This window comes from Canis lupus, chromosome 4 (assembly GCF_011100685.1).
Source record: "Canis lupus familiaris isolate Mischka breed German Shepherd chromosome 4, alternate assembly UU_Cfam_GSD_1.0, whole genome shotgun sequence".
NCBI lineage: Eukaryota > Metazoa > Chordata > Mammalia > Carnivora > Canidae > Canis > Canis lupus.
This window is the reverse complement of record NC_049225.1, coordinates 21,872,225-21,895,238: the sequence shown is the minus strand read 5'-3', so window position 1 is coordinate 21,895,238 and position 23,014 is coordinate 21,872,225. Positions and strand designations below refer to the sequence as shown.

Genomic DNA, 23,014 nt, shown 5'->3' with positions numbered 1-23,014 from the left:
GGTAGAATGAAATTTAATCAAAGATTGGGTCTACCCATGAACAATGTGTTACTTTTTCTAAACCACATAGTATTTACCTTACAGGGATAGAGCACTTATCTCTCTTTTTACCAGTCCCTATTTGTGATGCAAAGTAGCAGAGAAGTAATCCTAAGAAGTGTGTAACTAAGTGATTTTCAGTTGAAATCTCCCTTTAAAAAATACACATTTTATAAAAGAATAATTGCAGATTTGTCTTCATGTATGCCTTTTGCAGAGGCTGTAAATTGGAAAACTGCATTTAAAGTTTGATCCCGGGATGCCTGGGTGGCTCAGTGGTCGAGCATCTGCCTTGGGGTCAGAGCATGATCCCAGGATCCAGGATCGAGTCCTGCATCAGGCTCTCTGCATGGAGCCTGCTTCTCCCTCTGCCTGTGTCTCTGCCTCTCTCTCTGTGTCTCTCATGAATAAATAAATAATATCTTTTTTAAAAAAAGTTTGATCTCTTGGTAAAAATAAATTTGACCATTTAAAGCTCAGTTTAAGGCTGTAAACTAATTACAGTAGCACTGCCATGAATCAAAATATTTTTGGAACTTATGTGCTCTTCAGTGTCAAACTTCTTGTCTTTTCAAGGAGTACTTGATTTTTTAAAAACAGCCAAGTTGGGAGAATGATGTGGGTAATCGAGTTGATTGATTTTGTATGAGGCTAAAACTAAAGTATGACAAAGTAACTAAATGGACTTGGGTTTGTCTTACAAACTGCCTCTGAAATCAGAGTTCCGAAAACATCCTCAGCAATTGCACTGTCATTGGAGGAAGTAAGTAGCCTTTGGAGATGATCACTTTGAAGATGGGCTTCCTCAGAGATAGAAATTCTGTTATGTTTAAAAACTGTTTCTTTATAGGAACATTCTTACCCACCCCTCAACATTTTATTATGAAAAATTTATTATCTTTACTTAAACATACAAAAAAGTTGAAAGAATATACACCATGGACAGGCATACAGCCACCACCTTGATTCTACAGTTTTTTTTTTTTTTTAAGATTTTATTTATTTATTCATAGACACAGAGATAAAGAGGCAGAGACACAGGCAGAGGGAGAAGCAAGCTCCATGCTGTGACCCCAGGATCACACCCCAGGCTGTAGGCGGCGCCAAACCGCTGTGCCACCGGGGCTGCCTGATTCTACAGTTATTTTGCATATTTGCTTTATCTCTTCATTCTTCATCAGTTATCTGATTTTTTTTTGATGAATTTTACTGAAAGCCCATTGACTTCCAAAGTCCAAAACAATGAACAATTTAATTCTGGAAGAACTAGAGCATGCTCATTGAAGTAAGATAATAGATTAGCTCCTGTGACCATCTGAATTCTGTTTTTTGTTTTGTTTTGTTTTGTTTTTTTCAGGACGTTTTCCACATGGTAGTTGAAGTACCACGCTGGTCTAATGCAAAAATGGAGGTATGTTTCCCCTTATATTCATAATTAGACTTAGGGTACTAACTTTGACCTAGCCACACTGATTTGTTTAAGGGTTTAACAGCTGAAGCCCTTCTTGTTAGTGCAGTCTGCTTTCCAATTGGATCCCCTGTTGCCTGCCAATCTCCCCCTGAGACTCCAACCCAACCAGTTACTGTTTACAAATATGCTATGGACTTTCCATTTCCACACCCTTGCTTCTGGCATTCTGAAAGCCTAGAATTACCTTTTTCTCCTCTTTTGTCCTCTTAAGTCCATCATTGATGCCTCCACAGAGTCAGTGGGCTCTCTTTAGTTACCCTAGCCACCTGTGATTTTATTAGAATTTCTGTTGCATTTTGTTAATTTCTTTCTGATGATACCTAATAGGTTTGGCTTTTTGTTGTGGTTGTTACACATTTTATATCAGTTAATTAAGCTTTTTGACAGTAACCCCACTTTGCATATGTTATATACTCAAATATTTGAATAATTTAAAATGTTTTAAAGAAAATTTTAAGTTGGATAATATTTATTTTGCCTGTTTAAAAGAAACCTTAAAACATTTCTCCAATGTTAGGATTTATTACAGATAATTTTAGTTTTTGCTTTCTGGAGTAAGTAAATGTTTTTTGTTTGTTTTCCTTTCTGTATACCTCAAATAAGTTTTCCACTTAAAGGCTGATTACGGAAAAACATATCAAATCATGAAAATGTTAGAGGTAAAGCATGTCATTAAAGTGGAATTAGGGGCTATGTATTCCACAATTCATTTCCTCAAATCCTTATTTGAATAGTATTTTATATCCAAATATTCTGATTTGAAATTTTTTATTTCAGATAGCTACAAAAGACCCTCTAAACCCAATTAAACAAGATGTGAAGAAAGGAAAACTCCGTTATGTTGCAAATTTGTTCCCTTATAAAGGATATATCTGGAACTATGGTGCCATCCCTCAGGTATGTCCCTGTGTGATTGCTCGAAATGTACTTTTTAGCTTACAAAAGGTTAACCCGCTGCTGTTAATGAAAAAGATTTAAACACATGTGGAAAGTGTTCGCTACGGTAGATTTTAGCAACAGAAAAGTAATTATTTCAGTACTTTCTTGAACAAGTTATTTTCAAAATAAACTGAAAGATAAATGTTTATAGTGTTGATTTTTTTAAAAGATTTTATTTATTTATTTATTCATGAGAGACACAGAGAGAGAGAGAGAGGGAGGCAGAGACCGAGGCAGAGGGAGAAGAAGGCTCCATGCAAGGAGCCTGATGTGGAATCCGATCCTGGATCCTGGGATCACACCCTGAGCCAAAGGCAGATGCCCAACCGCAATGCCACTGAGGTGTCCCTGTTTACAGTGTTTAAATTCACATTTGAAAGTTTATTCTTTTCTGAAATATTTATTTTTCTATATGGACTGGTCATAAACCATACACACTGTTTCTTTACATAATGAGTGGCAAACCTGTTAGGAGAGCCTGTATAGCCTGGTGGTTGAAAGCTCTGTATTGGTACCACATCTCAAGTCTGTTATTTGCTAGCTCACTCGACTAACTTGCCTTTCTTCCTTCCCAAGACCTATCTCCCCAAGATATTACTAGCACCTAGCTCACAGGCTGTTGTGAGGAACCTAGCGCATGTATGCTTTTATGTTAAGAGTCCTGATTTCTTCTTCTTAATGCCACTCTTTTGTGGTAGAGTAGTAAATGGGATTCTGTTTTCCTTTATTTTATTTTTTTAAAGATTTTATTTATTCATGAGAGACACAGAGAGAAGCAGAGACACAGGCAGAGGGAGAAGCAGGCTCCATGCAGGGAGCCGGACGTGGGACTTGATCCTGGGTCTCCAGGATCACGCCCTGGGCTGAAGGCAGTGCTAAACCACTGAACCACCCAGGGATCCCCCAGTTGCCCTTTATGCCTCTTCACTTTGATGTTTTTGCCTTTACTCCAGTTGAGTAGGCAAACAAATCCAAGATATAAGTTCTAGATTGGGGAGAAAAGAACTAGAACAATGGCTACATTTTAAAATTCTGGTAGTGCGCAGACTATCCATTCGTTTGTGAGATGCTTTATGAGGACTCAGGAAATAAAGCCAGCAATTGAAAGCTCCAGAAAAATCCTGATTAACTTTTCAGTCTTGGCTCCTGGTCAATGATGACACTTTTACCACCAGAGCATCTCATTTCCTTTATTTTATTTTATTTTATTTTATTTTATTTTATTTTATTTTATTTTATTTATTTTATGTATTTTATTTTACTTTATTTTATTTTATTATTTTATTTTATTATTTTATTTTATATTTTGTTTATTTTATTTTATTTTTTAAAGATTTATTTATTTATTTTTATTTATGATAGACACAGAGAGAGAAAGAGGCAGAGACACAGGAGGAGGGAAAAGCAGGCTCCATGCTGGGAGCCCGACACGGGACTCGATTCAGGGCTCTAGGATCATGCCCGGGCCAAAGGCAGGTGTCAAACTGCTGAGCCACCCAGGGATCCCCGCATTTCCATTTTAGTACTACTGTCTATGTACGTCTGTTTTGGAAATTTATTCTAAAGAAAATCTAGTTAGTAGAAGATAGTGAACATGAAGAGTTCATCAAACGCATTTTACTTTCAATGTGTTTTTTAGGTAAATATTTGGGTCTGTATTTGTGTTGCATGTTGTCTGAGCTATTATTAGGTGGTTGTTTTTGCTTGTTTTAAGTAGGTTCATTATTGGGACCCTGGCTGGCTAGTCAGTAGAGCCTGTGACTCTTGATCTCAGGTGGGGAGTCAAGCCCCATGTTGAGTGTAGAGATTACTAAAAATAAAACAAATAAATAAACTTAAGAAAAGATTATTCTTTCTTTTAAGGTTTAAATTTAGTTTAGCATATTTTTGAACATATATAGCATATGCAGCATAATAGAGCCCCAACATTTAATTAAAATTATTGTATATAGTGAAGATTCTTAGATGTGAAATAAAAATTTGGGCAGCCCGGGTGGCTCAGTGGTTTAGTGCCGCCTTCGGCCCAGGGTGTGATCCTGGAGACCTGGGATCGAGTCCCACATCAGGCTCCCTGCATGGAGCCTGCTTCTCCCTCTGCCAGTGTCTCTGCCTCTCTCTCTAGGTGTGTCTCTCATGAATAAATAAAATCTTAAAAAAAAAAAGAAATAATTTCTTAAAAATGAGAAGAAACTAGGGATGCCTGGGTGGCTCAGCGGTTGAGCATCTGCCTTTGGCTCAGAGCATGATCCTGGGGTCTGGGGATCGAGTCCTGCATTGGGTGGGCTCCCTGTGAGGAACCTGCAAACTTAAAAATTAGAAGAAAATAGCTAAAGATTCATATTTAAAAAAATTTTGGGGGGGGATCCCTGGGTGGCTCAGCGGTTTAGCGCCTGCCTTTGGCCCAGGGCGCAATCCTGGAGTCCTGTGATCGAGTTCCGTGTCAGGCTCCCAGCATGGAACCTGCTTCTCCCTCTGACTGTGTCTCTGCCTCTCTCTCTCTCTCTCTCTCTCTCTGTCTATCATAAATTAAATAAATAAATAAATAAATAAATAAATAAATAAATAAATCTTTAAAAAATTTTTTTTGAGTATAGTTGACTGGATTTATATTTTTGCAGACTTATGGGGTGTTACTTTTTAATGTCAAACATGATCCACTTTGTTAGTAACATGTAGAAGAGTGATATACTCTCAGCCTTATTATTGTTATTTTTTTTAGACTTGGGAAGACCCAGGACACAATGACAAACATACTGGCTGTTGTGGTGACAATGACCCCATCGATGTGTGTGAAATTGGAAGTAAGGTAATGGAATCTGAAATATTTTTCTGTAGAGTCAACAAGATAGTAATGTGGTATACAAAGTTCATACTTCAAAAAATATTGTTAATAAAATATATGAGTATCAGCAAAATAATGATGTCCCTTTGATAAATTAAAAGCTTCTGGTTCATTGAAGCATTTGTATGTTACAATTTGTGCATTTAAAACTAGTGTGGAAAAGTGTGTATATATGCACACATGACTGTACATACATGTGGGAGAAATGGTTGTGTCCTCATTGCTTCAGAAGGCAGATGGTGAGTCAGTAGGTGAAGAGTACTAGGAGGCAAATTTCATCTCAATACGGGGCAAACTTTACCTAATGACTGGGAGCAGTCAGCGACCTGACTCATGCCAGATAACCTCATGAGCTGGAGACAATTGGTCAGAATTTCTTTATCAAGTAGGGCTGCTGTAAGATTATGACTATAATTCTATTTCTTTATGGTTTTTCTCAGGCTCAGGGAAATAGTTAACCAAAAAGAAGGCTGTCATTAATTTTTTTAACTCATAAAGTTAAGTCATATATGATATGCCTAATTCAGTTGTTTCTATAAAATAAAAAGCTGAGAAAGCTTGCTTATTTATTTATTTATTTATTTATTTATTTATTTATTTATTCATTTATTTTCTGGTTAACATATAGTGCAATAATGGTTTCAGTAGAATTCAGTGGTTTATCATTTACATACAACAACCAGTGCTCAACACAGGTGCCTCCTTAATCCCCATCACCCATCTATTCCCCTACCCCATCTACCGCCCTCTAGCAACCCTGTTTGTTCTCTAAGAGTCTCTTATGATTTGTTTCCTTCTCTCCTTTTTTTCTTTCCCCCTTCCTATATGCTCATCTTTTTTTTTCTTGAATTCCACAAATGAGTGAGATCATATGGTATTTGTCTTTCTCTGACTGACTTATTTTAAGAAAACACATTTAAATGTGAATTTGAGACATTATGGTGGATTTATTCTTTGGCACAAACAGTGGCAGTTCAAAAAGTAGGAATTATCCTGAACCATATTATTGCTTTTCTTAGGGCCTATAAGTAATAAGGTACCTATTTTCAATTTTGATAGGACTGACAGGGATTTGCTTGTTTAGCTTTTTAAAAATTGCTTAAAGGAACAATCTTAAGGTAAGTTTGCAGAAATTCAGCATCTTCTGTATTTCCTGTTAACTACCAAGTAAAACTTTTCTTCCAAAGGTTCATTCTGTAGTATGGTCCTAACTGTGGGTATTGACTCTTAGGTATGTGCAAGAGGTGAAATAATTAGGGTGAAAGTTCTGGGCATACTGGCTATGATTGATGAAGGAGAAACTGACTGGAAAGTCATTGCCATTAATGTGGATGATCCTGATGCAGCCAATTACAATGGTAAGGAAATCTGAAGATCTAAGTCTGTATCCAAATCTTATGCACCACCAAACTTAACCTATAATGACAGAATTGGCTTCAGTAAGCAATAAAGAATAAGCCCATGCCTTCAGACTGTTAAAGAATGGAGAAGCAAAATATTCAACAAAGCGTTGTTACTTTACATAGTGAACTTCTTAGTAGTTAACTAAACTTTCTCCTTCGTTCCAGGAAAGGAAAAATCTGGTAGTTTGTGTCTACTGTTTTCTTTTTTCCTTCCACACATACTAGCATTCAGATGCTCTATTTATTTACTTAAATTTTTTTTTTATTGAGACATGATCTGCATTCTGTAAAATTTGCTACTTTAAAGTATATAATTCTACGATTTCTCATATATTTACTTGGTTGTACAACTATCACTACTACCTAATTCTAGAACAAGTTCCTCACCCTAAGAGGAAGCCCTATATCCATTAGCAATCCCTCAATATTTCCACTTCCTGCTGTCCCTGGCAACCACTAATCTATTGCCTGTCTTTATGGATTTGCCTGTTCTGAACATTTCACACAAGTGGAATCGTATGATAATGTGCCTGGCTGGCTTCTTTCACGTAGCATCATGTTTTCTTTTTCTTTCTTTCTTCCTTTTTTTAAAAAAGATTTTATTTATTTATTTATGAGAGCCAGAGAGAGAGAGGCAGAGACACAGGCAGAGGGAGAAGCAGGCTCCATGCAGGTAGCCCGACAGAGGACTCGATCCCGGGTCTCCAGGACCACACCTCGGGCCGAAGGGAGCGCTAAACCACTGAGCCACCCGGGCTGCCCAGCATCATGTTTTCAAGGCTCATCTACATTTTAACATATATCAGTACTTCTTTCATCTGCCGCCCCTCCCTCTGCCCCACCCCCCCCCCTTTTTTTTTTTGGTGGTAAAATTCACTTAACACAAAATTCACCGTTTTAACCATTTTAAAGTGTACAGTTTGGTGGCATATAGTACATTCACAAGGTTGTACAGCCTTCACCACTGTCTAGTTTCAGGACATTTCATCACTTGAAAGGAAAACTTTCCCTCTAAGTTGTTACTCCCTAGTCCCTGCTCTTCCTGGGCTTTGGCAACCACTAATCTGCACGTCTGTCTCCATGGATTTCCCCATCCTGCATGTTTTGTATACTTGGAATTTCATATACTTGTGACCTTTTGTGTCTGGTTTCTTTTACTTAGCATAATGCTTACTAGGTGCATCCATGTTGTAGCACTCCTTCCTTTTTTTGGCTGAATTCTATACATTGCATTGATATATGCCACATTGTGTTTATCCATTCATCTGTTGGTAGACATTTGGTTTGTTTTTGGCTATTAGGAATAATGCTGCTGCTATGAACACGCCTGAACAAGTTTTTATGTGGACAAATGTTTTTAAATCTTCTCAGATACAGATACCTAGGAGTGGAGTTGCTGAATCATATGGAAACTCTCATGTTTAACCTTTTCAGGAATGGCCAAACTCTTTCCCAAAGCAGCTGCACCATTTTACCAGTCCTGCCAGCTTGCTATAAGTGTTCCAATTTCTCTACTTCCTTGCTCATTTGTTACTTTTTTTATTATTATTATAGCCATTCTAGTGGTATGTTTTATTGTTGGATTATAAAAGTTTTTTATGTATTGTAGACACTAGACTTTTAGGAAATACATAATTTACCTGTATTTTTTTCCATTTTGTAGATTGTCCTTGAATTTTCTTAGTGTAAGCACTCAAGTTTTCCATTTTTGTGTAGTCTGATTTATCTTTTTTCTTTTTTTTTTTTTTTCGTTTCCTGTGCTTGTAGTGTCATACCTAAGAAACCACTACTTAGTCCAGGGTCACAAAGATTGATACTTATGTTTCTAAGACTTTTATAAATTTAGCTCTCACATTTAGGTCCCTGATCTTTTCTATGTTAATTTGTGTATATGTTATGGATTAGGTCAGCATCGTTCTTTTGGACGTGGATATCTACTTGTCCCAGCACCATTTTTTGAAAAGACCATTTATTCTTTCCCCCATTGAATTGTCTTGGGAATCATTGGGAACCATTATTGGGAATCACTTGGCCAAAAATGTATGGGTTAGTGCTATAATTTGATTGAGTCCTTTTTGAAAAAGAAATGTTTATAACTCTGTGTCTTATTATCATGACTATTTTTTTTGTTTTAAGATTTTTATTCATTTATTCATGACAGACACAGAGAGAGAGAGGCAGAGGGAGAAGCAGGCCCCATGCAGGGAGCCTGTCATGGGACTTGATCCCGGGTCTCCAGGATCACACCCCGGGCCGAAGGCGGCATTAAACCGCTGAGCCACCAGGGCTGCCCTATCATGACTATTTTTATATTAATCTTGCCTCTCGTTAATAATTAAATCCATTTTAGTTATTGAATTGACCTTCTCTTGCCTGTCTGAAATGGGTCTTACTGGACTAAAATCAAGATATCACAGGATTGTATTCTTTCTGGAGGCTCTAAAGAAAAATATTTTCCCTTGCATTCCAGCTTCTAAAGGCTGCCCACATTCTGTGATTCATGTCCTCTCTCCATCTTAAAAGCCAGCAATTGCAAGTCAAGTTTTTATCTCTTCTTCCCTGATTCTTCTGCCTTCCTCTTCCACATGAAGACCTTTATGATTAAGCTCACCCAGATAACCCAGGATTATCTCCAGTTTTAAGTTCAGCTGATTAACAACCTTAATTCCACCTGCAACCTTCATTCCCCCTTGCCATGTAACATAACAAATTCACAGGTTCTGGGAATTAGAGTATGTACATCTTTAAGTGTGGACAGTCTTCTGCTTGCCACAAATGGTGACACTAATGGTGGATATATGATACTATGCATTTGTCAAAACCTCTAGGATTTTATAGTAGCAGAATAAGGCTGTGCCCCTTCTAAAGATGTCTACCTCCTAATCCCCAGAAACTCTGAATAGATTACTTTACATGGCAGATGGACTTTCAGATGTGATTAAGGTTAGGTCCTTGAGATGGGGAGAGTATCATGGATTATCCAGCTGGGCCCCATCTAATCATGAGTCCTTGAAAGCAGAGAGCTTTTCTCACCTATAGTCAGAAGGCGATTTGATGACAGAAGAAGAGTCAGAGAGAGTCAGAAAAAGGATAAAGATAGTTTCAGATAGTTCTGTATTAAAATTTTGTACAGTGATTCTCATGATCAATATGTCTATTTTCATATGTGCTACTTACATAAGAGCACTTGTGCTAAGTGGCATGCTCCAGCCACAGTTAGTGAAGCCACCCACACCTGTCAGTGTGTCAGTGGCATTTTGCTAGGGCATCATTTCCCTGCAGTAGAAGCTATTAGAACCCTGAAAATTTTCTCTGGGTGGCTGCCCCATGGTGCAAGTAGCATGCAGCTTTCCTACAATGTCAACTCAAGACAGTATCTGTCTGCCATCCATTATAATTTGAAGAGTTTACTGGAGTTTCTAGATGGGGAGAACTCTTGACTAGCCACAACTTTGGGAGAGATAGACACAGAGCCATGGAATAGGACTGCTTATCCACTAAAGCAACTAGGTTGGATACATTGATCCTCTTTGAGAGAGATAGAGAGGTTGTGAGACCAGTAAGTGAGTTCGAGGAGGGGCAGAAGGAGAGAGAATCTCAAGCAGACTCCGTGCTAACTGCAGAACCGCAGAACACGGGACTAGATTCCACAACCCTGAGACCATGATCTGAGCCAAAATCAAGAGTTGGTTGCTTAACTGACTGAGCCACCCAGGCACTCTGAAAAGTTTTTTAAACAGGACATTTTTCTGTTGGCCAGAACCACAGCATTGTGATATAGATGCCTATCCTGTAGAGTGAGAAGTCTAGCCTTATTTAACAGGTCACTGGTCAAGGGATTTCAGTATAATCCCTTTTTTCTTATCTTTGGTAATTGGGGTGTGTGCCTCTGAATATAGCCCTCAGGCTGTCTGTTTTAGTATCTGCTGCCCTTCTCATAGAAATTACCTACCCTTGCCAAACCAGTTCCTTCCTTATGCAGTCCCCAGTCATTTTTCCTCCCTCTGTCATTTTTCCTCCCTCTCTTTTAATAGAAGTTACTATTGTATTGATCCCTTAATAAAGGCACTAGATGATTTCCTTTTTATGTGTATGTGTTCTCTTTATAACACGGTGGTTAGTTCTAATGCTATGCTATCTTTTACTTTGTTGATAATCTATCTCATAGCTCTCTCAAAGTACATACTTGAGATTTTTATTACATGAATAATTATATATGCATCTTGCAACCTGCTTATTCTCTTCTTAGATATTAATGATGTCAAGCGGCTGAAACCTGGCTACCTGGAAGCTACTGTGGACTGGTTTAGAAGGTACAAGGTTCCTGATGGAAAACCAGAGAATCAGTTTGCTTTCAATGCAGAATTTAAAGATAAGGTAATGCGTCATTTTGACGTGTAGCTTTAGGCCTGTTTGTATTGAGAGTAATGTAGCTATTTTATGAACCATTTAAAGATTATATGATCATAAAACAAGTGTTTAAAGACATAAGTGAGACAGCCTTAATATTGATTTATTCATTTAAATGTTCTCTTCTGTTTTTGACATGAGGAAGTGAATTCAGAAAAGACAGAGTTATCAGGCTTTGGGAAACTGCTAACAAGGAAAGAACACTTATCTGTCGTTGTAAGGCATATCTCTTCAAATTACAGGATTTTGCAATGGATATTATTAAAAGCACTCATGACCATTGGAGAGCATTAGTGACGAAGAAAATCGATGGAAAGGGAATCAGTTGGTAAGTAGTAACTCTTCTCTGCATGTTTAACACAACAAGCACATCAGCTTGCTCCAAAGGTTTTAATGACATAAGCACACTGTATCATTACATTCCCTTAGAACAGAGATAACTGGTTTTGTCATTCAGTGCTAAAGTGAGTAGGAAGGTAGATATGTAAGCAACTGAAAAGTACTCGTAAGATACTCTCTGAACAAGTACAAACTAAAACCATAAAGGGAGAGTGAGATCAGAGCTTCATGAGGGTATCGAAAGGCTTCCTCATATCGGGGTGCTCCGAATGTAGTGAGTAAAACAATGTTGAGTGCAAAGTTTTTCTGATATAAATATGTAAGATGCGCTGCAGCTAAAACCAGTATCTACCACGTACACAAAATTTACTACTGCTTATAATAATAGCTAATATTTGGTGAGCAGTTGAATATTTGCCAAGTATGTAGCAGGGAAAATAAACTTAACCAATGTCCTTCCCTGATAAGTGTTTTAGAGTTAGGACTCACATCCAAGCCTGTCTGGCCCCCAAACCATGGTCAGGATCATATACTTCCTCTTGGGTATGTAAAGATTGACAAGAGAATGCCCATTATCACCACTTAACTAATGTTCTTGAAATAGTAGTCAGTGAAGTATATAAGGGAAATGATGTGTTTTGATGCAGGAATATTGGAAAAGGAGGAGCAAACTGTCACAGGTATATGATTTTGTACCCAGAAAACAATAGGAAAAGTAAAGAATTCAGCAAGGTGACCAACTACAAAATGAATATATGTGTATTTTGATAGCTTTCTATACAAATGGTAACAGAAACTATAGTGGAGGAAAAGGCCCCATACAGAATATAGTATTTAAGAAATAAAACATAACCACGGTATAAACAAGACATCGGTAGGACCCAGAAGAAGAAAACTTTAAGACTATTGAAGAATATAAAATCTGTTGAATGAAAAGGAAGCTATGTTTGTAAATAACATTTCCGTTTCATTAGAAGAAATTTGCATGTGAAAATAGCGAGGAAAATTCTGGGGGGTAAAATGAGGTAGTGGTGGTGGGGTGGAGTTATCTTTGTCCTGTTTAGTAATATTGTTTTCCTGAAAGTTTGATGTTGAAGAAGAAAGTCAGATCACTCAGTCCTTTAGAGTTTGGTAGACCCACAGAGGTAGAGGAATTTAGTTTATAACAAAGTATTACAGGTGGAGGGTTTTGGACCTCTGGCTGTTTAAGAAGACGGGCTAGATCTCGATCTTGCTCATATACTCTTTTTTTTTTTTCTTGAGATTTTATTTATTCATGAGAGACAGAGAGAGAGAGAGAGAGAGAGAGGCAGAGACACAGGCAGAGGGAAAAACAGGCTCCATGCAGGGAGCCTGATGTGGGACTCCATCCCGGGTCTCCAGGATCAGGCCCTGGGCCGAAGGCCACGCTAAACCGCTGAGCCACCGGGGCTGCCCTCCTATATCCTTTTATCAGAGATGCATAGTGGCATCTGCCACCATGTGCTGCCTGTTTCTTTTTCTTTTTTTCTTTTTTTTTTTTCTTTTTTTAATATTGTATTTATTTATTTGAGAGAGAGACAGCACAAATGAGGAGGAGGGTCAGAGGGAGAGGGAGAATCAGGAGCCTGATGAAGGCCTGGCCCAACCCTGAGATTATGACTTGAGCTGAAGGCAGTTGCTTCACTGACTGAGCCACCCAGGTGCCCCTGGCTGTTTCATTTTGTGTCTCAAAGGTGCTGTAACTGGGCAGGTGGCTCCCTGAGTGCCCCTCAGAAGCAGTTCAGCACCTTTTCTTACATTTAGCTTTTCCCCCCTTTTATGTTAACAGGGTGCGGTCTGTTAGTACTTGAGTTTGCAGCCCTTGACTTACATCAATATTCAATTCCAGACACATAAATTTTGATGTGAAAAGATTCTCGAAAAAGTATAATTGAATTTCTTTATTAGCTTATAGCAGAGAAGGCCTTTCAAAACAGAGCACAAACTCAAAATCCATACAAGATACGGATATTTTTATGTATCAAGAGACAGTTTTTCCCAGTTGTATTTTTTTATTTGAACAAAACACAACAAAGGGCTAAATAGCTTGTTCAAGTTGGTAAGAAAGACTAACAGCTCGATAGAGAAAAAAGGTAAGAGAAGGAAGTTTACATAGAAGAAGGTATACAGTCTGACTCATAATTTAAAAAGCAATTCAGGGGCATCTGGGTGGCCCAGCTGATTGTCTGTCTTCAGCTCAGGTCATGATCTTAGGGTCCTGAGGTTAAGCCCTGCATCGGGCTCCCTGCTCAGTGAGGATGTGCTTCTCCCTCTCCCTCTGCCCTTGCTCATGTTCTCTTTCTTGCTCACTCTCTCTCTGTCAAATAAAATAAATAAATAAAATCTTGGAAAATAAAATAAAATGCAATTCAGCAAGATAATGGTATCACCCATTAGACTTGCAAAAATTAAAAAAAAAAAAAAGATGATAGCTAGGGATACCAAGAACATACATATGTAGCTGCTAAGCTATAGATGGGTATATCTTTGTAAAGGGCAATTTGACAGGATCCAGCCCAGAAATTAAAATTTCATGTATGGGATCCCTGGGTGGCTCAGCGGTTTAGCGCCTGCCTTCAGCCCAGGGCGTGATCCTGGAGTCCCAGGAACGAGTCCCACGTCGGGCTCCCTGCATGGAGCCTGCTTCTCCCTCTGCCTGTGTCTCTGCCTCTCTCTCTCACTCTGTGTGTCTATCATGAATAAATAAAAAATAAAATCTTTAAAATATAAAACAAAGTAAAGTAAAAAAATAAAATTGCATGTATTTCTTCATACCACCACTGCTAGGAATATATCCATAGTTCACCAAGATCCATGTATAAGATGGTGTCATTTATAATAACAAAATGTTATATAATATAATGGTTATGTACATCTATGTAATAGAATAGTAATTAGCACATTCAAAAATCTCTATATATGTTGATATGGAATGATATCCAAAATATGTTAAGGGAGAAAAGCAAAGTTCCTAGTAGTATATTTAATAGGATCCCATTTATGCAAGATAAACACCCACCCACCCACATGCCAGCATCTGTATTTATATCTAAATTTTTTTTTTCTGGGGGAAATAAGAACTATAAATTGCCTTTGAAGACAGTCATCTGGAGAGGAGAGGAAGGAAGGCTTTCATTTTATGATTGTCTGCATTTTCTTTTTCTTTCTTTCTTTCTTTCTTTTTTTTTTTTTTTAATTTAAGATTTTATTTATTTATTTATTTATTTATTTATTTTTTTTTAATTTTTATTTATTTATGATAGTCACAGAGAGAGAGAGAGAAAGGCAGAGACACAGGCAGAGGGAGAAGCAGGCTCCATGCACCGGGAGCCCGACGTGGGATTCGATCCCGGGTCTCCAGGATCGCGCCCTGGGCCAAAGGCAGGCGCTAAACCACTGCGCCACCCAGGGATCCCAAGATTTTATTTATTTATTCATGAGAGACACAGAGGAAGGCAGAGAGAGAAGCAGGCTCCATGAAGGGAGCCCGATGTGGGACTTGATCCTGGGACTCCAGGATCACGCCTTGAGCCACAGGCAGGCACGCTCAACTGCTGAGCCACCCAGGCATCCCTAGATCATTGTTTAAATCTCTGAATTCTAAGAGGTGAAACTTTTCTATCAAAGCACATGGATACAGTTTATCAGAGTATTTTCCAGAAATATTTCTCTGGGAACCAGGTGTTGCTCCCACTAGGACAGTTTATCTCAGATCTTTCACTAGCACTGATAGGAACTGATATATTTTTTGTTTTTGTCTAATTAGGAAGGATATGTTTCTCATTTTATTTTGCATTTCTAGTTATTTCAGTGAGAATTACAGGGCATTCAGTCATTACAGGGCATTTCTAAATTTGAACTTGTTTTGGGTGCTTGAATAAAAGTGGCAACAAGAATAACTATGCCTTGGCAAAATAAATAGAATATATAATATAGGTGGAGAAAGCTTTCAACTAAATCAAACTTGACTTTCATCTGGTCTACCATCTTCAACTTTGAAAAAAAATTATTTTTCATTGGGATGTAATTGACATAACATTTTGTTAGTTTCAGGTATACAGTGTAATGAGTCGATTTGTACTTATTACAAAATGATCATGGTAAGTCCAGTTAACATCCATCACCGTACATAGTTACAACATTTTTTTTTCTTGATATAAGAACTTTCAAGATCCACTGTCCTAGCTACTTTCAAATATGCGATATGGTATTATTAACTATAGTCACTATAGTTACATACCCATGACTTAGTCATAACTGATCTTTGGCAACTTTGACCCCCTTCACCCATTTTGCTCACCCTTCACCTCACCTCAGGTAACCACCAATATGTTCTCTATATCCATGAACTTCGGTGTTTTTTTTTTTTTGTTGTTGTTTTTTGTTTTTTTTAGATTCCACATATAAGTGAGATTATATGGTATTTATTTTTTTGTATGACTTATTTCATTTAGCATAATGCCTTCAAGTTCCATCTATGTTGTCACAAATGGCAAGATCTCATTCTCTCTTATTGTGTGTGTATATACTACATTTTCTTTATCTGTTCATTCATCGGAGGACCTTTAGGTTGTTTCCGTGTCTTGTTGTAAATCCTGCTACGGAACATGAGGTTTTCCATTTAGTGTTTTTGCTTTCTTCAGACAAATACTCGAAGTGGAATTATTGGATCATAGGGTAGTTCTATTTTTAATTTTTTGAGAACTCTTCATACTGTTTTCCATAGTGGCTGCTCCAGTTTGCATTTCCTCCAAGAGTGCAAAAGGGCTTCATTTTTTCTACATCCTACTAACACTTGTTATTTCTTACCTTGTTTGTGACAGCCATTCTAACAGGTGTGAGGTGATACCTCATTGTGGTTTTGATTTGCATTTCCCTGATGATGAGTGATGTTGAGCATGTTTTTTTGTATTTATTGGTCATCTGTATGTCTTCTTTGGAAAATTTCCTATCCAATCCTCTTACCCATTTTTTAATCAGATTTTGTTTGCTATTGAGTTGTTTGGGTTCTTTATATATTTTGGATCTTAACCCCTCATCAGATATATGCTTTGCAAATATTTTCTCCCATTTAGTAGGTTGCATTTTAATTTTGTTGATGGTTCCCTTTGCTGTGCCAAAGCCTTTTTAGTTTGAAGTGCTCCCAACTTACAGATTTTTGCTTTTACCTTTGCTTTTTGGATAAATCCAAAAATTTATCCTCGAGACTGATGTCAAGGAGCTTACTGCCTATGTTTTCTTCTAGGAGTTTTATGGTTTCAGGTCTTACATTCAAGTCTTTAACCTATTTTGACTTAGCATTTGTGTATGATAGAAGATGGCGGTCCAGTTTCATTCTTTTGCATGTGGCTGTCCAGTTTTTCCAACACCATGTGTTGAAGAGGCTGCCGTTTTCTCATTGTATATTCTTGGCTCCTTTTTTGTAAATAAATTGACCTTATACAAATGGATTTTATTTCTGGGCTTTCTATACTGTTCCTTTGATCTATTTATCTGTTTTTATGCTAATACCATACTGCTCTGATCGCTGTGGCATGAAATCAGGAAGTGTGATGCCTCCAGCTTTGCTCTTATTTCTCTTTTTTTTTTTTTTTTTTAATTTTTATTTATTTATGATAGTCACAGAGAGAGAAAGAGAGAGGCAGAGACATAGGCAGAGGGAGAAGCAGGCTCCATGCACCGGAAGCCCGATGTGGGATTCGATCCCGGGTCTCCAGGATCACGCCCTGGGCCAAAGGCAGGCGCCAAACCGCTGCGCCACCCAGGGATCCCTGCTCTTATTTCTCAAAATTGTTATGACTATTCAGGGTCTTTTGTGGGTCCACATAAATCTTAGGATTGTTTGTCCTGTTTCTGTGAAAAATGCCACTGAATTTTGGTAGGGATTGCATTGAATCTGTAAATTGCTTTGGGTAGTATAAATATTTTCACCATATTAATTCTTCCAGTCCATGAGCATGGACTATCTTTCCATTTATTTGTATTTTCCTCAATTTCTTTTTATTAAGGTCTTATAGTTTTCAGCGTACAGCTCTTTCCATGGTTAAATTGGGATGCCTGGCTGGCTCAGTCAGGAGAGCATGCAACTCTAGATCTTGGGGTTATGAGTTCACGCCCTATGTTGGACATAGAGATTACTTTAAAAAATTTATTCCTAGATATTCTGTTCTTTTTGTAACTGTAAATGTTACTGTTTTCTTAATTTCTCTTTCTGATTGTTTATTACTGTGTGTGAAAAATGCAACAGATTTTTGTATATACTGATTTTGTGTCCTATACCTTGAGTAAACTTGAGATTCAGGAAAACCTGACTTGAATCTCATCTGGTCTACCATCTCAACCTGCTGTTTTTTAACTAGTAAGAGACCAGCTTTGTTACTGTGACTCATGACTACTTCTGTTTTGTTTGATAGCATGAATACTACGGTGTCTGAGAGCCCCTTCAAGTGTGATCCTGATGCTGCCAAAGCTATTGTGGATGCTGTATGTAAAACTTTTCCTTGAACGAGAGCATACCTGGTGGCTAAAAAAATATGATGCTAATGGGGAGAGAAAGTACTTCTCTCAACAAATATTGGAGTTCCTCCTGCATGCATGTTATTGTGTGAGGTCTTGAAACCACAAACCATGAGCGGACCCAAGTAGACCGTGGACTGAAGGGAGAGGCTGGGAAGGGCCCCAGTCAATTCTAAATGGGAAAATAGTACAATTATAACAATCAAAATGATTCCAGAATGTACTAACTAACCCAAATACCTGTGTACCTATCATAAGCCCTTTTTCCCAAAGGAATTAATGGGAACTTACTGGACTTGGTTATAGCAAGGACTAAGAAAGTGGCCAAGTTTCAGGCACCATGCAGGAGTGGCTCATAATCCTAGAAAAGGCTTTCTTGTAAGGTAGTCGACTATTCATGAAAGAAAGAATTTTAGCTTGTATTATTTTTAATTATTTGATTTAGATTAACCAAAAGACTGAACGAGGTAATCTTATTCTCATTTATGATATCCAATAAGGAAAACAAAAGAAAATGAAGTCTGACTTTGTACTGCCTTGTAAATGGGGTATGGTACAAGGAAAAAACATTGAAGCCTGTATATTTAGATTTATCTTTATATATGAATTCTGACAAAGTTGAGATGAATAAGAAAAATTGGAAGACAAAAACCATTAGTTAATATAACTTTTGAAAGAGAATACTCGGGATCCCTGGGTGGCGCAGCGGTTTGGCGCCTGCCTTTGGCCCAGGGCGCGATCCTGGAGACCCAGGATCGAATCCCACGTCGGGCTCCCGGTGCATGGAGCCTGCTTCTTCCTCTGCCTATGTCTCTGCCTCTCTCTCTCTCTCTCTCTGTGTGTGACTATCATAAATAAATAAAGAAAAAAATATTTAAAAAAAAAAAGAAAGAGAATACTCTGTCTACTTTCTATGTATATGTATGTATATATAAAATCATTATATAAGCATCAATCAGTTATTTCAAGCAACATCTCTATTTATTCTCCCTTGTGCAATTGAAAGCTAAGAGGCCTGAATTGGTTTTTGGTAGTCGAATGAACCTTGCCTTGTTCCTATATGTTATAAATTATTTTTAGGACCTAAAAATTGGGAAAGTTATCTTCTGTTCAGATTCTTTCTAATTTTTTTATTGGTATACTTTTCTTTTTAGCTTACTTGTTTTCTGGAATTAGACTAATATATTTTAATATTTTATTTTAGTTACCGCCACCATGCGAATCTGCCTGCACAGTACCAACAGATGGTAAGATCTATATTCTAGTAAAATTACACTAAACAGTATATGTGTGGGAAAATTATATCTATCTACAGATACATATTACACACCACATCCACAGAGAAAGAGAAGGAGGGGGGGAAGAAACATTTTTAGAGTTCCATAAGTATGTGGGAAGAAAGATGGTTATAACACCACCTTTCACGCCACCCCCCATCACAGCAATTCCCAAACTATGACCCACTGTTCCCCTCTGGGTTTCAGGTAGATGCCTTATGAATGTTGGAGCAGGTGGGGCTCTGGATTCCCATCAGGCCACCAGCTGCTTCACCCAGAAAGCAGTTTTCTCTCCCTTGAGGTTTAGAATTCTCTGTAGGGGGCAACTCTGTCGGGACCCCTCTCACTTCGCTCACTCTCAAATTAAAAAAAAAAAAAAAAAAAGAATTCTCTGTAAGAGTCTTCTGGTGAGAATCACATATATAGTGATTAGTATCAAGAGTGAGAAAGCCCAAAACACTGTTTTTGCTGCAGTGAAACTTAGGTGTAAGTTTGTTTTAAGGTAATCCATGGTAGGATACGTTAAAGCAAGTATGGTATTCTTTGTTATAGTTTGACTGTATTTTGATTTTTTTATTATTATTTAAAAATTTTTGAATCTTAATAGAGATTCTAATTTGGTTTTCTTTTCTCTGAATGCAGTGGATAAGTGGTTCCATCACCAGAAAAACTAAGGAATATTCTGTGGAATACAAGCTTGATATTCCTGCATCCTATTCATGTGGAGTATTAGATGCAAAAGTAGTAGCTTTTCAAAACTTTAAATTCATAGAACTAATCTAACTAAAGCAAAATTCTGCTGTGACCAATATATTCAGGATGTTATATATCTAAAAGCATTCTTCATATCTCAACTAAGATAACTGTTAGTACACTCTTCAATATCAAAGCAGTTGTAATTTGGAAGTCATTTGTGAATAAATGTGCAAGATGAGTGCATATTGGATGTATATGTTTACCATGTGTTAGAAAATAAAATTATTTTGCTGAAACTTCATTTATAATATTTTTACTTTAATCTGAAGCCTGACATTACCAAACAGGCATGCATGCTATTTGGTGTTTGTTTTCTATCCATGATCTTATAATTTAATTTCAAAATTATTAGACTAAAACTGACTTTTAGGAACCTGAGAATAAAATCCCTTATGTTTACAGTAGTCTTGATACTATATTCCTACTGATTCCTAGCATCTCATTATAAAGCAAAAGCTTTTAAACTTCTGTCCTATTAGTGAAAAGCAAAACTTTGCTCACCTTTTGAAATGATATAGTTACCTTTTTTACTTCTTGAATCAGCAAATTGGATTCTTAAGTCATTTGTGTTGTATTCTGAGATATCCACTCCAAATAGCTTTGTGATTAAGGTCGTGGTTTTTGGAGATGTACAGACCTGAATTTTCAATCCTAGCCCATCTGCTTTTAACTCTGTAATCTTAGGTCAGTTAACCCACTACCCAGCTTAGGTTTCCTCATTTGTAAATAAGATGTTACTCATGTAATGTCCTGTATTAAGTAAATTTTTTAATTGAAATTTTTTGAGATGATTGTGGATCCACATGCAATTGTAAGAAAGAGAGTCTCTCTATACCTTCCCATTTCCTCCAAAGATATGATTTTGCAAAACGATAGTATAATATGACCACTTAGGACACTAGCTTTGATACGGTTTGCTGATCTTATTCAGATTTTCCAGTTTTACCTATGCTCGTTTGTATGGCATATTGTTCTGTACAACTGAATCTCCCATGTATGTTCTGGCATCCTACAAGACACTGAACAGGTTTGTTTTGTTTTGTTTAACATTTTATTTATTTGAGAGAGAGTGTGTGAGAGAACATGAGTGGGGGTAGAGGCAGAGGGAAAGAGAAGATACAGACTCCCTGCTGAGCAGAGAGCAGGGCTCTATCCCAGGACCCTGAGATCATGACCTGAGCTGATTAACCACTGAGCCACCCAGGTGCCCCAAGACATTGAACAGTTCTGACAGCATACCTTCGTCTTGTCCTTTTACAACCACACCTTCCTCTTACAGGTTCTCCCCACCCTCATCCTTAACCCTTGGCAACCACTAATCTGTCCTCTATTTCTACAATTTTGTCATTTCAAGAATACTGTATAAATGGTACCACACAGTGGGTGGCCATGTGGGACTGGCTTTTTTCACTCAGCATAATTCCCTGGAGATTCTTCTAAATTGTCGCATGTATCAATAGTTCATAGCTTTTTATTCATCCCTTTTTATTGCTAAGTAGTATTCCATAGTAGGCTTACTCTAATTTTTGGCTATTACATGTAAAGCTGCTGTGAACATTCCCAGACACATCGGTGTGTTAGCATCACCTGTCACTGTGATTGCTAGGTGAAATGATGGATGCGTGCTTAGTTTCATAAGAAGCTGCAAGATTGTTTTCCAAAAAGGCTGTACTAGTTCACATGTAAGATAATTACTGCTATTTTGCTTTTTATCCTGTTTGGTGTTTGCTCAGCTTAGGTCTGTAAATTTGTGTCTTTCACCAGATGTGGGAATTTTTTAGCAGTATTTCTTCAAATACTCTTTCAGCCCCAACTGTACTCTTCCTCTCTTTGTGGGACCCTAATGATACAAGGGTTGGATCTTTTGCTGCTGTCCATGAGTCTGTAGGCTCTTGTTTTGTTTTTCCCACTATTTTCTCTCTGTTTCAGACTGGATGAGTTATGTTGTGTTCTGTCCTTGAGTTTGTGAAACCTGTCCTGTCATCTCCAAGCTCATGGTGAACCTAGCCAGCAGGTGTTCTGTTATTATGGAACTGTTATATTACTGTATTTTTAATTCTATGGTTTCTATTCTGATCTTTTTTATAACTTCTATTTCTTTGCTGAGATTTTCTATTTTTTAACTTACTTCAAGGGCGTTTCTAATTGACAGTCTAATTGCAGTTTTAAGATGGCTGCTTTAAAATCCTTTTCAAGATTCATTACCGTGTTGGCGTCCATTGTCTTTTTTCACTCAAGTTGTGATTTTCTTCGTTCACGATATGATGGGTTAGTTGTGTCTTAGACATGTTGTCTATTATGTAAATTTTATGTAAATTTTGTATTTTAGCAGTTATCCTCCACCAAGGCCTAGCACATGGGGCTCAGCCTACTTTATGGACTGTGGTTTCAATGGTGGTTTAATTTTCAGTGGCTTCGGACTGTTAACTCTGGTGTGCTTGGTTTTTTCTGGTGCTGTGGGGCTTCTGTTGGTTCCTGCAGGTGCTGCTTCAAGGCACTGGTGGGTATCTCTGGAGGAAGGGCATTGGATCCCTCAACTGATCCTCCCAACCCACCCTACTGGGCAAGTGTCCCTGGGTAGGGGAGGAGTCTTATTTAGCCTACAAGGATAAAGAGGCTTCCTGGACTAGTCTACCTGCTATAGCTGGGTTTCTCCCTTGGGCTCAGCCTGCCCACCCACCTAGGAGGCTCTTGGTGGAAATAGGGAGTCTGGAAAATACCTCCCTGGTGGCTTATTCCTGGCTAGTCTTCCCACCCTTGCCAAGTGGTATCATGCCGACCAGAGAGACTCCCATTCTCTAAAGGAGAGGAGTGAGCCTATTTTACTAGGTCAAGAGTTGAGAAAGACTCTCTAGTTGGGTGGTAGGATGCATGTGCTCTTGCCACTGTGCTGTTTTTTGGTCCTGGTCCCAAACCAGCTCACCTTTTTGCCACCTTTCAGAGTTTTCCTTTGATTGTCTCTTTTGCCATTTCCAGGATTGAAGCTGTGCTTAGCCATGAG

At 37.9% G+C, this 23,014-nt stretch overlaps 1 protein-coding gene across 1 annotated transcript in view; it reads left to right on the top strand.

Annotated features, from left to right (window-relative positions):
• Positions 1 to 20,254, top strand: part of PPA1 (inorganic pyrophosphatase 1) — a 36,196-nt gene extending 15,942 nt beyond the window's left edge. Inside the window, exons 3-11 of the mRNA XM_038534201.1 lie at positions 1,397 to 1,450; positions 2,288 to 2,407; positions 5,169 to 5,255; positions 6,523 to 6,649; positions 10,944 to 11,071; positions 11,347 to 11,432; positions 17,878 to 17,947; positions 19,185 to 19,227; positions 19,900 to 20,254. Coding sequence (XP_038390129.1) covers positions 1,397 to 1,450; positions 2,288 to 2,407; positions 5,169 to 5,255; positions 6,523 to 6,649; positions 10,944 to 11,071; positions 11,347 to 11,432; positions 17,878 to 17,947; positions 19,185 to 19,227; positions 19,900 to 19,931 — 747 coding nt within the window. The 3' untranslated portion in view covers positions 19,932 to 20,254. The remainder of the gene's footprint in view (positions 1 to 1,396; positions 1,451 to 2,287; positions 2,408 to 5,168; positions 5,256 to 6,522; positions 6,650 to 10,943; positions 11,072 to 11,346; positions 11,433 to 17,877; positions 17,948 to 19,184; positions 19,228 to 19,899) is intronic.
• Positions 20,255 to 23,014: the final 2,760 nt, after the last annotated feature.